Genomic DNA, 17604 nt, shown 5'->3' with positions numbered 1-17604 from the left:
CCTTGCACTTAGGCAATTGCTGACCCTCCAAAAACTTTACGCCTCTTCTTACAAGGTGCAACCCAATGTAGAAGTGAGTAACTAAGAGCTTTATAAAAGCACACACCTGAAGAGACCTGTCATTGGCTTCAGGATGGCTGCTGTGGTACACTTCCTGATGCGGCAAAACTTGGCTCTTGTTGAAGAGAGACAGGAACACATTTGGAGGAGAAGGACAAGACAAAGAAAACCCTGCATATTCAATCCCAGGGTCACTTTGTTTGGGATGCTGGAGGATGCGGTGCTAAAGCGTTATCGTCTCACTCCGCTGGTCATCCTAGAACTAATAGCTGAATTGATGGATGCGCTAGACCCCAGCGTCAATCTAGGGACCGCTATCCCTGCACATGTGAAAGTGTTGTGTTCTCTGCCCTACTCTGGTTCCTTTCAGACCACAGTTGGAATGTCTGTAGGGATTGCCCAATCCACCTATTCCAGAGTGCTAGGCAAATTTCTGGATGTCATGCTTAAAAGGGCAGGCCAATACATATAATTTCCTAAGGATACTAGCATAACTGATGTTGGCTGAGGCTTTTCCAAAGAAAGTTTCATGCTGAGTGACCTCAGCCGTAAGGACTCTCAGCTCCTTCTCAGAAAACTTTTCTTTTATTTTCCATGAGCCAAGAGGACTTTGCTGCCCTTCCTTCAATACGTGAAAAGGGTTTACTTTAGTCTGTGTAAAAGAAAAATGCAAGCTTTGGCTAGTAAGTAGCCATCATTTCCTGCACTAATGGTCTTTTAACGTACACCTAAAGGTCACCATATTATCTGTTACCATATGAGGTGTGTAAGATCCAAAACCTGAGGGAAAGAAAGTAGCCCCATGGCAATTTCCTTGTATTGTCTAGGTGAACTCCAATTACAAACAACTCTAAATAGGAAGTATTGGGGCACTGCAAAGCCTATTCAACCGTATGAATGAACTGTATGGCAAATACATGTAGATTAAAACATGACAATGCTCACTGACTGATTGCTTGAAGAACCCCCCCTACAATACGAATTTACTTTCTATAGTGAACACAAAAGACACCCTAGAACCTTTTCTTGCTTGCCCTCAGTCTGTTCCCTTAACAACCAACTATTAACTGTCAAGGCATTCTGCTCCTTTTCTGAGGACTTCTGTGGTAAATTGTAAACACAGGATAACATCACCTCTAGTAATTAGGAAAAGCTAGTAAAGTAGTTTTAAATGAATTAACTGTAGTAAGCCCCTTAAGCAGCGTGTGGGCAAGAGATTAACAAACTGTCACCAATCTTTGTTTAGTACTAATTACACATATCTCTTTAATATTTAGGAACTTGAAAAATGATGCCAATTAATTACACCTGTTATATTAATTACAGTGCCTGGTAATTCTTAATAATGTTTAGGGATATCTTACGAATTCCCATTCCTGCAACACAGCCGACACATAAACAAATAAAGATAGATATAAAAAGGACTATGTAACTGAGTTATAAATGTTTTAAACTGAGTTAAAAATGTTTTAAAATTATAAATACTAGGTTCCTTAGTAAGCTCCTTCAGTCAAAGTTGCATCATATTTTAACACAAATGTTGACCGACAGTTATGATGAAGCACATGCATGTGACAAAAATAGGTAGAATTCTAATAGGCTACTTAAAAAAAGTATATAGGCCTCTCTATCTATCTATCTATCTATCTATCTATCTATCTATCTATCTATCTATCTATCTATCTATCTATCTATCTATAGATATATATAATTTACATATTTTTTATATTTTATTTAACATCAGCTAATCAAAGAAACAAAATAATAATAATAATAATAATAATAATAATAATAATAATAATAATAATAATAATAATAATAATTATTATTATTATTATTATTATTATTATTATTATTATTATTAATAATAATAATAATATTAATAATAATATATTGCAAAAGTCTACCGAAAGCCATAATAGTACTAGTACAGTATTTCATGTTAGATTTTGAAACGTCACATTTTTCAATTTTTGTCAGTTTTTCGTTAATTATATGGAAAACTACAAAGAGGTATGTAATTCTTAATGTTAACGTAATATTATTCAACAGGTTTCATATGACTTTATGAACCAAAATTAGTTAATTCTATAGGAGGGTGCAAAACTTTGGCCATAGCTGTAGGTAGGCTTCTTGTTACTTTAATATACAGGCTGCACTTTAAATAGTCAGAATAGCCTAGGCCTATTGATTTTTTATACAAGTTCTTACTACGACTTAGTGTTTTCACACGTTATTTATATTACACATGTTCAAGTTTAAAGTTGTAAAACTAAAATTACTTTTATAAAGTTAAATATTTGACTTTTAGACGTTAGTTATAAATCCACATAAAAAATACTTTGCATGACTAAATAATAATTTAAAAAGCTCTCTAAACTAAGAGCTATAAGGCTCATTTGAATGTTACCATCTTTGTACCGAATTTAGGTTATTGTTTTCTGCATATAGTTATTAATCACAATCCCAAATGCTAATCTGATTTGAAATCTTAAAACCTGTGCTGATTATGATTGTGTAATTATTATCTTGCTCTACCTTGAGCCATAATCCCCAGACGTCCCCTTTTGTCTCAGACCATCATAGATCTGACATCTGGAAGAGGAAAAGATGGTTTTAAGGGTTATGTAAGACCGTTTATAAGGGATTGTTGCCCTGTAGTATCTGGAAGAAACTGGGAGGAGTTTTGTTTTTAAAGCATCAACACATTGGGACTGTAACTCCGAGAAGACAAGAGCCAAGTAAATCTGACGTCCGGGGCTGTCACTCTGAGAAAAGGTTGTGTCAGGGAGTTGCTTTAAAACGCCGCCACCTCCAGACTGCTCCACTAGTCCTGCCTACCAAAAGCTGAAAGATATCTACCATTGGCTGCTTCATTCAAGGAACGGGCAGAACTAAGCACCATGCAACACCAAGATTGGGATTTTCCAAGTTAAGAGCGTGGGACACTTTTATCATGCGCACTGACTAATCGAAGAATCCATGCAAGCACCTTGGAAGAAAGTTTACTCTGCAACGGAAGAAAGTTTTAACTGTGTGTAAAACAGCCTCATTGCTTTGATCTTTAAAAAAATATATACATATATAAGACTGAAAAGGTCAGTTGAGAGCGAATATTGCATTAATAATACTGAAACATTTGCTCAAATTTGGTATATTCTGTTGTTCCATGCGTTTTCTAAGTGTTTCCGCCAACATGATGGACGAAAGTTTGTCTCTATCAGGAAGCATAGTGAGAAGCCCCGGAAATCCGTCTAGAATCCACAGTATAGATGCAATTTTGGGATTTACAAAGGAGGACGCTATCTTGCACTCAGCGTTTCCCTCAAATGGAAATTCGAGGCACGTCAATGATCCAGAACGGTGTAGCTCAAGAACCTGCTGCAGCAAGATGTCACCTGTGAAGAAAGAAGATCATGATTCTCAAAGTTTTGATAGTAAGTGTTTATTAGCAATAATTATATTTAGAACAAATCTATAAAGTATGGTAATGCATTAAAACATGGTATTTCTTTATCAGTGTTAAATCGTGTTTCGTATGCAGATTTTCGTTTTTATAAACTTTTTAAAGTTAAGATTCACACAAAAAAAAATTCTTAGAGGGAACATTATGAAATATAGGACACAAATTGCATTTGAAATAGGGTACAGGTAACTTATACATTGTAAAACTCAACATTAAGGAATTGAACATACATCTTATGGAACAGATTATAAACACATTTTCGTGTTTATTTATTATTATTATTATTTTTAGACTATATTTTTAAATGCTCAAAAGACAATTGTTACAATAAAACATCCCAATGTAAAACATAAATATGCCTACTTAAATGTGTTTGAAATTTGTTACACAAGATGTATGTTTAATTCTTAAACACTTCAGTTACAGCGTAACCTTAACATGTCGTCGTTAAATCTGATTAAACGATATACAAGCAAAATCACTTTTGAAATAACAACATGTATTTAATTATAATAATGACAAATATAATATGTATGTATTTTTACAGACGCATATTGCACAAGCAGTTCGGGGTCTTCGATAAGTCCAGATTTACCAGAAGGAAGAGAAACTGAAAACAAAATTGTAGATGAAGATCATCCTAAAAAGAAACACAGACGCAACCGAACAACGTTCACGACTTTCCAGCTCCACGAGTTGGAAAGAGCCTTTGAAAAATCTCATTACCCTGATGTTTACAGCAGAGAAGAACTGGCGATGAAAGTAAACCTGCCAGAAGTTAGAGTGCAGGTACATGTCTCACACAATTCAAACACCAGCTTGAATTTAAGAACTCCTGGTCAACACACAAACTAAATGTTGTATATGTTCTTATTTTTAGACTCGTGTTGTGTTGTGTTTAATTAATATCACGTTTTAAAATACCAAAATCAGTATTACCGTAGGCCTGCATGAAGTAATTAGAATTCAAACGTCAGAGTTTGGTATAAAACGTAATATTTTTTCAGACAATACAACCCATAAGTTAACACACTGGTTTTAAGAATGCCTGTTTTTACAGTGAACAAGTGGCGAAAACAAATGTGTTTATCTGAAAAGTTTAGAAATGGCGTTGGAACATACCCATAGCTTATAAATGGTTTCGAATAGTTATATAAAGAGCAAGTTTACTTTGTTCATATTTGCTGTTTGATCAACGATTCTGACACTTGTTGAAAAATGTTTGATTAAAAAAAAACTGGAACAAAAGTTTAGCAACTTTGAGACTCGTGTCGCATTGAATATATTTAACAACAAAGTGAACTGACAATTAAAGTTAACCTGTATTCTTTAATATGTTAAAGCAATTGTGTTTTCCAAGCATATGTCTATATTAGTAGGTAAATGTTCCCATGGACAGTTTCTCACACCCCTGTGCTCAAATATTGAAAAAATAGTTTAAAACTATTGTAAGATTTTATTTGTACAATAGCCTACAGTATGTGATGTGATATTTCAGTATAGGATATTCAAATCCAAATATTTAATTTGATTAAAATTACCTAAAAAGGAGCCTGCAAAATGTGTTTCCTCAATAAAACATTATATATTTTCAGGTATGGTTTCAAAACAGACGAGCCAAATGGAGGCGACAAGAAAAACTGGAAGTGAGCTCAATGAAGCTTCAAGATTCCTCTATGCTGACTTTTAACAGATCTCCCCAGCAATCAGCGATGGGTAACATCAGCAGCAATTTGCCGCTGGAGCACTGGCTTTCGCCACCGATGTCTACAGCCACCACACTGCAGAGCCTACCGGGATTCTTGCCCACTCCACAGGGCATGCCAAGCAGCTACACGTCACCATCCTTTCTAAACTCGTCATCCATGGGGCACAGCCTTCCGCATATGGGTGCAATGGGCCCACCCCCTCCATACCAATGTGGTGGATCCACCTTCCTTGATAAGTTTCCTTTGGAAGAAGCTGACCCAAGAAACTCTAGCATTGCATCGCTGAGGATGAAAGCAAAGGAGCACATTCAGTCCTTTGGGAAAACCTGGTAGAGCTCTGACGGGTTGTGTATTATTACAGACCTCTTGATTATCAGCAACCAGATATCATTTGACGGTTAATAATTTAGTCAGCAGTATACTTCACAGTTCAATGTGAAGAACTTGGTGTTGAGACCATGCCCTTTTAACGTGAAAAAATTATTTGTTTAAATTTTATACATTCGTTTTATTATGGCTATCACTGATGAAAAAAAATGAAACTTGAAACACTTAGAAATTAAATTGTATCTCGCCAAGTCCCATATTGTATGTTTCGTTCATTGTATATATTTTCTTTTATACATTTTTCCCCGTGTAATATTGGTGTAACTTTTGATTGCTACATGTTTATTAAACACGTTCTTCGTGAATGTTTCCAGATTCTACTGTACTTTCTTTATTTTTGTTAATGGCTCGCGGTTTTAAATTAGTTTTAAATGGTCGGTTTGCGGAGTCAATAAAAAGTTGTACTGTTTAGAAAAACCTCATGCAAATGTTTGATATATAAAATCAATACTATGAAATACGTTATTTGTGTATCATTTTAAGTTAATATAAAAAAGTGGTACAATGGTGATAGTGAATTTGATAATATCAGATATCCCTCGTCTTTTTAAATGTGAAATAGCTAATGGTAATTAACATGGCCCAGCAAGCTACACTATGTGTATTAGTTTCCCTTTGTAGTGTACAAGAGTTGAGTCGTTGCCATCTGTCTATATTTGTAAATTCTTGAACGAAAATATCGATTTAATAATCCCCATTGTTCTATAGTTTACATTGTGCATGAAACAGGTTGTCAGTTGCAAAGAGGCAAATCTGCATGATTATTTTGTTATGTATAGTTATCTGAGCTACAAAAGCAAAAAAAAAACAGCTTTGCGAATTTTTCTAAACATGCCTGCAAGAGGTATATACAAAATGTACAAATATTAGTTAGCTTACATGGTCTGTCATTTAGAAAACAAACAAACGGTTTTACTAACACAACATAAATAATATGTTGAGCGGCCATTATCTTACGCCTGTGCAATACTTGTTACTTAATATATATATTTATATTTCTTGTATATTGCAGACTTTTTTTCTAGAATGTCTATTCATTAATTTGATATTTTGGGAAACAACGTGCTTCAGTCTTATATTGTTTTTAGCTTATCTTCAGCTTTTAAAGTCAAAGAAATCCTAGCTGAACTAAATTAATTCATCTCAATTATGTTCAAGAGTAAAAAAATAAAAGTACAAAAAACAAAAACAAACAAAAACATTATTATAGGCTGTCGTTCAACTTTGTGATTCTCACCGTAATTCCTTTAAATTGCTGAACTTGCTCTGCTACAATGACAAATCATCACGAGGCACTGATGAAACTACTGTTCAAAAAGACAACTGTGCCTTCAATAGTTAATTGGCCATTCGATAGCTAAAAGGTTTATGGCATTATTGTTTTCTTTTATCAGGATAAATCCATAATGAGAAATAAATGATGCAATCATTTTACTCCAAAAATGGTAAGGTTATGTTTTATGAAAAACATTATAAAATTAAATCTCATTTTAGCTTTTAACCACTTCCCATATAATTTGCCCCTTTTAATATTACCTTCTATCGATATAAATTTTCAGGAAACGCAAATATTTCAAGCTTTAACCAGTTCAAAGCTACACAGGGAAACTAAACGGGTGGTAAAAGACTGAATCTGGTAAATCTTAAATTTTACTGGTAACTGTCAAGTACCCTAAGGTGTTAAATGTTCAGAATTATGAAGAAATAAATAGATTTTCACACATTTACTGACTAAGCTTATTGGTAAAGGCATTTACTTTCTGGAGATTTACTGGTAAACGTCCAAAGAAGCGTTATCATGTTTATTTCAGAGTATTTGGTCATTAGTCAAAGGCTCGTGGATATTCTTGAGATTTACCGGTAAATGTCCGAAGTAAAGCGTTATCATGTTTATTTATGACATTTACCGCTTTACTTGGTAACTGTCGACAATTACCAGTAGGCAACATATTGAGATTGTCCAATATTAGAAATTTTACCGTAACATATACTTTTACAAGTGTGATTTTCGCCTTTCAAAAACAGCAAAAACGTCTTACTTTCATATTGCGTTAATGCGCTTTGATGTCTGACTTCCATAGTAAAGTTATATGAATTCCATATCCTATTGCACAGGCATCCTTAAAGGGAAGGCTTACGTATAAACATTCACAGCAGTTATTTTCGTTCAGCTGCGTGAGGACATTCTTGCATGCATGCGGTGGTCATTTTTCAAGAATTAACTGTTACAATGAGTATCACGAAATACATATGTGATATAGGCCTACACTTAAAAAAAAAAAAAAAGTATTGGAGCACAACAAGACATCGTGTGACGGCCAGTTATGTCACTGAAAGTATTTATTCTGAACTCATGTCATGGACCCTGGTGACAAACACATTACTGGAGATATAGCGCAATAGTTACAGTTGGTTTGTATATGGGACAGTTGCTAATGGAAAATGAACATTGAACTAGTTCATATTTGTAGAATTTTGAATCAATGTCCCAATCTTATGTGGGTTGCAATGTTGTTCTATATCTCTAACAACGCTTTCCGCTGTTACAGCTTTTAATTCAATAATTTTTTTAAATTTTCATCATCTCGATTACCTGTTTTAACAGAATGAAATTGTGAAAGAAAAAAATCAGCCCCTGTTTGTGTGAACAGGATGCTCCTAACAAAATAAAATTGTGCCTATTAACGTCTCATTATGGGAAAGAGAGGGACTGACAAGCGCATCCATTGTGTGCAGCGGACAGTTCAATAGAGAACGAGACCTTCTTCTTTCACAATTTCCCACTCATTGTACTCAGACAAAAACGGGCTCCTAATTATATTTTCACAATCTGCACGTATCCATTAGGGTGCTGTCAGAAACAAGCCGGTCACAATTATTCATACTCACTGTAGGAGGGCTTTTTTTTTAACCTGGAAAAAAAGCTTTTAAAAAAAATCTGTTACTGATGTAAGATCTATAGAGTAGGCTATTTTCCACTTAGACCAGCAGCTATTGAGAGGACAATACTTGTACAACCATACAGCTTAGCAAGCGGTGTGTTACTTAAATAAAAACAAAACAAAAACAAACAAACAAAAAAAAAACGTTTTACAAAATAACAGTGTTAATCAGAGCTGTCTAGTGGTTCAGAGAAAAATGTAAAACAAACAACAACAAAAAAGTCCCACACCTTACCATTATAGGACGTTTTAGGTGTTTATGGGGTTGAGACAGATATTTATTTGATCAACCACATTTATACATTTTCCAAATAACATACAATGCAGCCTGATGTACATAGAAAATCTGTGAAAGGGTGGCACTGAGAGATGGCATTAATCATTGTTCCTCTTCCAGACATGGTTGGTCTATCGCTCAACTCTCTGTTCAAAAGGTAACTTGCATCTTTTAAACTATATATATCGTTTTTTATCAAATAAACTGAAATTCAAAAAACGGGTGTAAACTAATGTTTACAACAGTAGTGGTGGTAACCATTTAATTGCTGGATTAATACATAATGATGGTAAATATTAATAAATAAGAAAAACAGCACACATTACATTTCCATGGGTCCTTGTTTAACGTATATAAAGTTCCGAACCGTGAGATTCATCAACCAACTAAGCCATCAAAACAATGTAGTTCTGCATATATGTTGATTTTAGTTTAAAGCAACAGCACATGTTTACAAAAAGCAATATATATTGAGCAATATAATATAAATTTGAATGTAAACAATAACAAGTAGTTGTCATGCCGTCAAAAACTTATAAATACCTCCAATGTTTTGATTCAAACACAGGCTCCACTGAGAAAGATATGTACAACATATCGAAACGTTAGGGCAGCTGGCTCTTTGAGCTAATATATAGGCTATATATATCATCATCATCATCTTCAGCCTTTTTTTTTTTTACTAGCATCACAAATATTGTATGAGTACCAGAATGCAGTGGGTTTAAAAAGTCTCAACTGTACAAAATTGTCAGTGAACAAGGACACCCCACCATAAAACTTGCTTTTAACAAGCAGTAGGAAAAAACACAATTGTTAATATGGTGGATGATAGCTTTGCTGTGTGACTTTATTTGTTCATGATTTGGCCTCTCCTGTTATAGTTAGCTTTCCAAACCACAATTAACTATTATTTGGAATATCAGCACACAACGTTATGCATTCTTTTCTGACCTTCTGTTTATTGCACAAATGGATATAATATTAAAGGGGAAAACATCTTTAGCAAGGTGACAAATTTCATAAGCAATATTATACCACACAAGTGAATTATTTGTTATTTTCATTTTTTTGTATTTTCATTCTGGGAGGGGGTAGATTACTTTCTACTTTAATAATAATTGTTGTTTTTCTTTGTTCGTCTTGTTGTGTGCAGGGGTAATATTACTTCCATCTTATGGGGAAGGATTCTCCTGCAGGTTACCAGGGATTAAGGACATTTGTTTAGCAAATCAGCTTGCAAGTTTTCAGACCATTGGAATTTAATAAACGCGATTGTTATAAAAAAAAAAAAAAAAGTCTGGGCAATCACGTTTTTCATATAGATTGGTAACTTACATTGATAAAGAAGCACAAGTCAACATTCATTTTGGTTATTACTGAACAAAAATAATACAGAAGCAACTATTACATTGTAACAAGTGATGTTGATCACATGTATAAGGCTGCATTCATGCATGGATTAACACTTCTGAGTAAGATGGTATGAATTAGTGAAGAATAAACAGTGATTTTTTTTTTTATTTGCAATAGATTGTTATGTTAATAAAACCTGACAATGCACTGCACTCTGATATAGACATGCAGTTAGGTATTTCCTGGCATTTCAAGTCATACTTCAATGACATTAATTAAATAGCAGTACACAGAGAACTTTAATAAATATTTCATTTCCTTCCCCACTTAAACAAGAGTTCTGTTTCCTGATGCCAAAGCAGCTTGTTATCTGTACAATGGCAGTCAGAATTAATGACTCATTAGTGACTAATTAAATAACCACCATTTAATTGCACTGTGTAAAAAATTCACAGGCTCTGGGGGATCAAATCAAATAGAGCACTTCACTGTCTGCAGATTTGCATAAGGAAGCAATGTGCAACTAGCACTGAATAAATCTGCAATTTGTATGGTTATGTGAAATACTGTAAATATATGATAAGATCCCCATATTATATCAGAAGCCTTATAAACAAACAAGTTAAACATTCATTGAAACTGTTTATACTATACATATTGTGTGTACCAGTGTGCTTGCTATGCGTGTGTACACTTAACTAGCTTTCTGAAGTCTGTCCATTCTTCTTACAGAGCTAAAGTACACATACTGTTCAGCAGTTGGAATACATTACCTTTATGTTAATATTTCAAGAATACTATTCTTGATCTTTTTAAAATGAATTGTAAATATAATATAATTCTTATTTTTAGTCTATTATGAAGAAAATAGTCAAGAAAAATATTCTCAAGTAAAATCATTTCTTACCTGGTTTCATATTAAAAATGAACTTAAAAAAAATACTACTAAAACAAAATGTTGTCATTTCTTTAGGAGTTTTAAAAATATTTTTATTTGGCTCATTTTAAATATACTTGAGCCTTTCTTCTTGAAAATCAGGCTTGGGTATTATTTAAAGCAGGTTTTTAATGAAATGTTGTTTGTTATCTGTTTACTCCAACAATTGTTTTCAGGTGCTTTTGTGTGACTTGGTTGAAAAAGTGAATGAGACATACTTTCAGACCCTGTCAATTGAATTAGATCCATAATTCTACATCTTCTATTAGGAATGTTTTCAAATGTGTGCTATTTAATCTAGTCATACATTTTGAAAGCTTCAGGAAATATTTAGAAAAAACACTACAGGGGATTACAGTAAATACATTCATACATGCTTTTTCGCAATAGCAACACTTATAATGTTGAAATGCATTGTGAAGTGTTAAAGGAGTCATTATTTTTTTCTCCCTCTCTGCTTGCATTGACTGTGCCTTAGGATGATAGTAACTGGGTGACTGATGTCTCTGGAACAAGTTGTTAAAACTGTTTATCCTGGCAAGCTTTAAACTATTATAAACTATTACTGCTATCCATGAAATCTTCAAGAACAGTAATAATTAAATTAATATGGACCACAGATTAAGTATGGATTTAATTAGGAGTTTTTGCCACTGATCAACACAAAAAAAGTCCATAATGTCAACGTGAAAAATAAAATCTACACATTGTTCTAAATTCATTACAAATACAAAACAGAAAACAATTGATTGCATAAGTATTCACCCCCTTGAGTCATTATTTGGTAGAGGCACCTTTGGCAGCAATTACAGTGATGAGTCTATTTGGATAAGTCTCTACTAGCTTTGCACATCTGGACACTGCAATTTTTGTCCATTCTTCTTTGCAAAATTGCTCAAGCTCTGTCAAGTTGGATGGGGACCTTTGGTGAACAGCAATTTTCAACTCTTTCCACATATTCCCAATTGGATTGAGGTCCGGGCTTTGACTGGGCCACTCCAGGACATTGACCTTTTTGTTTTTAAGCCACTCCAGTGTGGCTTTTGCTTTATGTTTGGGGTCATTGTCCTGCTGGAAGATGAATCTTCTCCCAAGTCCCCGGTCTCTTGCAGACTTCAGCAGGTTTTCCTCCAGGATTTCTCTGTACTTTGCTGCATCCATTATGCCCTCTATCTTCACGAGCTTTCCAGGCCCTGATGCAGAGAAGCATGATGCTACCACCACCATAGCATGATGCTACCACCACCATGCTTCACGGTAGGGATGGTGTTCTCAGGATAATGTGAGGTGTTAGGCTTGCGCCAAACATAGCGCTTAGCATTGAGGCCAAAAAGCTCTATTTTGGTCTCATCAGACCATAGAATCTTCTTCCACTTGGTCTCAGAGTCTCACGGCTTTCTTTTTGCCACTCTCCCATAAAGGCCAGTTTTGTGAAGCACCTGGGCTATTGTTGCCGTATGCACAGTGTCTCCCAGCTCAGCCGTGGAAGACTGTAACTCCTTTAGAGTTGCCATAGGCCTCTTGGTGGCCTCCTTGACTAGTGCCCTTCTCTCCCGGATACTCAGTTTTTGAGGACGGCCTGTTCTAGACAGATTCACAGTTATGCCATATTCTCTCCATTTCTTAATAATGGACTTTACTGTGCTCCGGAGGATATTCAATGCCTTGGAAGTGTTCTTATATCCTACCCCTGATTGGTGCTTTTGAAAAACCTTATTCCGGATTTGCTTTGAATGTTCCTTCATCTTCATGATGTAGTTTTTGTTAGAAAATGTACTAACCAACTGTGGGACCTCCCAGAGACAGGTGTATTTAACCTGAAATCATGTGAAACACCTTAATTGTACACAGGTGGACTCCATTCAACTAATTATGTGACTTCTAAAGACAATTTTTTGCACCAGAGCTTATTTAGGTGTGTCATAGCAAAGGGGGTGAATACCTATGTAATCAATTATTTTCTATTTTATATTTGTAATTAATTTAGAACAATATGTAGATTTTATTTTTCACTTTGCCTTTTTTTGTGTTGAACAGTGGCAAAAACTCCTAATTAAATCAATCTTGATTCCATGTTGTAACATAATAAAATGTGGAAAAGTCCAAGGGGGGTGAATACTTTTGAGAGCCACTGTACATGTCATCTTATTATTGAACCTGTTAGATATTGAGTTAATTAATAAAACCACGTTTAATTTTCTATTTAAATTTGTTTTTTTTTAAGTTTGTAATAGTACACAGGCAAAGAAACTGTCCATGTGACTTCCTAGTTTTGTTTTTCTTTATATTTTTGATTCAGTGTTTTTAATTTATGGAAGATATGTCATTATTATGATCATTTTTATGATAGAAAGGTGAAAGTTTGCAGCTCAGTCCTGCTGGTCAATATTGTTAATACATAAGAGCTGCAAAGTTTCCCCCACTAGCACTGGGGTAATCCATGATGATCAGTCAGATATTATTCAGTCTATAAACCGGTGTTGCAATGGCCACACTATTCAGGTCCTGTGGGCATTTGTCACAGTAAAGCAGTGGCAATTTGTCCCAAACAATACTATTTGCTTAGAGGTTGTAAAATTAAGTTAAAGCCAATAGGATACACACTGTGGTCAATTCAGCAAGTGATCACCCTGTATTCATCAATGCAATGTGAAGGGGAATACATTTCTAATTGGATAAGTTGGCTAAACTGTCCTTAGTAAACCTCTGGTCCCATGTGAAATGAGTTTAGTGATCTCAACTTGTGGTCACGTGGTTTGGCACACTTGTCAGTCAATAATTGTGATGTTGGCTGTAAATGGTTCTGTGCTTGTAGCCCTGCAGGTATCTGGTTGACAAACTGAATGCCACTGTACAGTCATGCCTTTATAAGTACTTGCACCCAGTGGATTCATTCAAATATTATTTGGCTGCCTTCATTGTGTGGCTATACCATAAAGACATAAATTTAATTTACCAATAAAACAAAATAACCCTTTTTTAAATATAAATATTGGAACACATTCAGTATATCCTTATTATTACATCATTTGGTACAACCTGCTTTTGTAGTTCATTAAATACCATGGATTGTTTTCTCTTCACCATTATTTATTAACTCCATCTGGCAGTGAACAAATGGAATCAGAACAGACTGCCCCCTGTGTCAATACTGGAAGCTGGGTGTGAAGTTGGAGACTAGTTCATAGACAAGTATAGTATGCCATCTTGTGGCTATCCACAGCTACTACAGATTCATATAGATAATGCATCCCTGTAATTTAGAATGCTATTGCAGCTCACTGACTGCCCATTTTGTTCAACTTTTTGGTGTGGTTTCCAGTGACACCCTCCTGTACAGACTACAGTCTGACACCCTGTCCTTTTCAACCTTGCTGTCTAGACATCTGAATCTGTTTGGTTGGAAGCAGGCAGCCCCACCTTGACATATTTGGTGGAAGAGGGCTCTTTCGCAATATCTTAAGCACCACTAAAACACTGGTATTTTGATCAGCTCAAGCTCTTTATTTATTTATATTTTTCACCTTTTGAATACCATATTATTTGATTATTATTATCTTGCTTTCTGAATGATCTTATTTTCTTTTACTAAGAAATTAAAATTCAATAAACAGACTTTCAAAACCACATCAGTGATTCACATTGTCAAAACTTTTAGCAAAATCCCTTAATATTAAGAGTGGTAACTGTTGTCTCCTTCTGATAGCCTTAAGAAACAAATAATTATTTACTGTTGTGTCAAAAGAAAAAATTTTTTTTTCAAGAGAGTCATTATATTTAAATAACTTTGGCCAGACGTCTCAACTCCTAGTTGAGGTGTCAATATTAGTTAAAACTCCTGATTAATAGTGAAAACAACTGTTTATCCTGGCAAGCTTTAAACTATTATATAAACTATTACTGCTATCCATGAAATCTTCAAGAACAGTAATAACTAAATTAATATGGACCACAGTTTAAGTATGGATTTAATTAGGAGTTTTTGCCACTGATCAACACAAAAAAAGTCCATAATGTCAACGTGAAATATAAAATCTACACATTGTTCTAAATTCATTACAAATACAAAACAGAAAACAATTGATTGCATAAGTATTCACCCCCTTGACTCATTATTTGGTAGAGGCACCTTTGGCAGCAATTACAGCGATGAGTCTATTTGGATAAGTCTCTACCAGCTTTGCACATCTGGACACTGCAATTTTTGTCCATTCTTCTTTGCAAAATTGCTCAAGCTCCGTCAAGTTGGATGGGGACCTTTGTTGAACAGCAATTTTCAACTCTTTCCACATATTCCCAATTGGATTGAGGTCCGGGCTTTGACTGGGCCACTCCAGGACATTGACCTTTTTGTTTTTAAGCCACTCCAGTGTGGCTTTTGCTTTATGTTTGGGGTCATTGTCCTGCTGGAAGATGAATCTTCTCCCAAGTCCCCGGTCTCTTGCAGACTTCAGTAGGTTTTCCTCCAGGATTTCTCTGTACTTTGCTGCATCCATTTTGCCCTCTATCTTCACAAGCTTTCCAGGCCCTGACGCAGAGAAGCATGATGCTACCACCACCATAGCATGATGCTACCACCACCATGCTTCATGGTAGGGATGGTGTTCTCAGGATAATGTGAGGTGTTAGGCTTGCGCCAAACATAGCGCTTAGCGTTGAGGCCAAAAAGCTCTATTTTGGTCTCATCAGACCATAGAATCTTCTTCCACTTGGTCTCAGAGTCTCACGGCTTTCTTTTTGCCACTCTCCCATAAAGGCCAGTTTTGTGAAGCACCTGGGCTATTGTTGCCGTATGCACAGTGTCTCCCAGCTCAGCCGTGGAAGACTGTAACTCCTTTAGAGTTGCCATAGGCCTCTTGGTGGCCTCCTTGACTAGTGCCCTTCTCTCCCGGATACTCAGTTTTTGAGGGCGGCCTGTTCTAGACAGATTCACAGTTATGCCATATTCTCTCCATTTCTTAATAATGGACTTTACTGTGCTCCGGGGGATATTCAATGCCTTGGAAATGTTCTTATATCCTACCCCTGATTGGTGCTTTTGAAAAACCTTATTCCGGATTTGCTTTGAATGTTCCTTCATCTTCATGATGTAGTTTTTGTTAGAAAATGTACTAACCAACTGTGGGACCTCCCAGAGACAGGTGTATTTAACCTGAAATCATGTGAAACACCTTAATTGTACACAGGTGGACTCCATTCTACTAATTATGTGACTTCTCAAGACAATTGGTTGCACCAGAGCTCATTTAGGTGCGTCATAGCAAAGGGGGTGAATACTTATGCAATCAATTATTTTCTATTTTCTATTTGTAATTAATTTAGAACAATATGTAGATTTTATTTTTCACTTTGACTTTTTTTGTGTTGAACAGTGGCAAAAACTCCTAATTAAATCAATCTTGATTCCATGTTGTAACATAATAAAATGTGGAAAAGTCCAAGGGGGGTGAATACTTTTGAGAGCCACTGTACATGTCATCTTATTATTGAACCTGTTAGATATTGAGTTAATTAATAAAACCACGTTTAATTTTCTATTTAAATTTGTTTTTTTTTAAGTTTGTAATAGTACACAGGCAAAGAAACTGTCCATGTGACTTCCTAGTTTTGTTTTTCTTTATATTTTTGATTCAGTGTTTTTAATTTATGGAAGATATGTCATTATTGTGATCATTTTTATGATAGAAAGGTGAAAGTTTGCAGCTCAGTCCTGCTGGTCAATATTGTTAATACTTAAGAGCTGCAAATTTTCCCCCACTAGCACTGGGGTAATCCATGATGATCAGTCAGATATTATTCAGTCTATAAACCGGTGTTGCAATGGCCACACTATTCAGGTCCTGTGGGCATTTGTCACAGTAAAGCAGTGGCAATTTGTCCCAAACAATACTATTTGCTTAGAGGTTGTAAAAGTAAGTTAAAGCCAATAGGATACACACTGTGGTCAATTCAGCAAGTGATCACCCTGTATTCATCAATGCAATGTGAAGGGGAATACATTTCTAATTGGATAAGTTGGCTAAACTGTCCTTAGTAAACCTCTGGTCCCATGTGAAATGAGTTTAGTGATCTCAACTTGTGGTCACGTGGTTTGGCACACTTGTCAGTCAATAATTGTGATGTTGGCTGTAAATGGTTCTGTGCTTGTAGCCCTGCAGGTATCTGGTTGACAAACTGAATGCCACTGTACAGTCATGCCTTTATAAGTACTTGCACCCAGTGGATTCATTCAAATATTATTTGGCTGCCTTCATTGTGTGGCTATACCATAAAGACATAAATTTAATTTACCAATAAAACAAAATAACCCTTTTTTAAATATAAATATTGGAACACATTCAGTATATCCTTATTATTACATCATTTGGTACAACCTGCTTTTGTAGTTAATTAAATACCATGGATTGTTTTCTCTTCACCATTATTTATTAACTCCATCTGGCAGTGAACAAATGGAATCAGAACAGACT

At 35.2% G+C, this 17604-nt stretch overlaps 1 protein-coding gene across 1 annotated transcript; it reads left to right on the top strand.

The window, feature by feature from the left end:
• The first annotated feature begins 2817 nt into the window (after window positions 1-2817).
• LOC117408448 (retinal homeobox protein Rx-B-like) lies at window positions 2818-5931 on the top strand. The gene is made up of 3 exons (XM_058995620.1): window positions 2818-3497; window positions 4074-4315; window positions 5122-5931. Exons 1-3 carry the CDS (start codon window positions 3230-3232, stop codon window positions 5566-5568), a joined length of 957 nt encoding a protein of 318 aa, XP_058851603.1. The 5' UTR covers window positions 2818-3229; the 3' UTR covers window positions 5569-5931.
• Window positions 5932-17604: the final 11673 nt, after the last annotated feature.

This window comes from Acipenser ruthenus, chromosome 2 (genome assembly GCF_902713425.1).
Source record: "Acipenser ruthenus chromosome 2, fAciRut3.2 maternal haplotype, whole genome shotgun sequence".
NCBI classification, from domain to species: domain Eukaryota; kingdom Metazoa; phylum Chordata; class Actinopteri; order Acipenseriformes; family Acipenseridae; genus Acipenser; species Acipenser ruthenus.
Note: the sequence above shows the minus strand (reverse complement) of the source record. Positions and strands in the feature narration are given on the sequence as shown.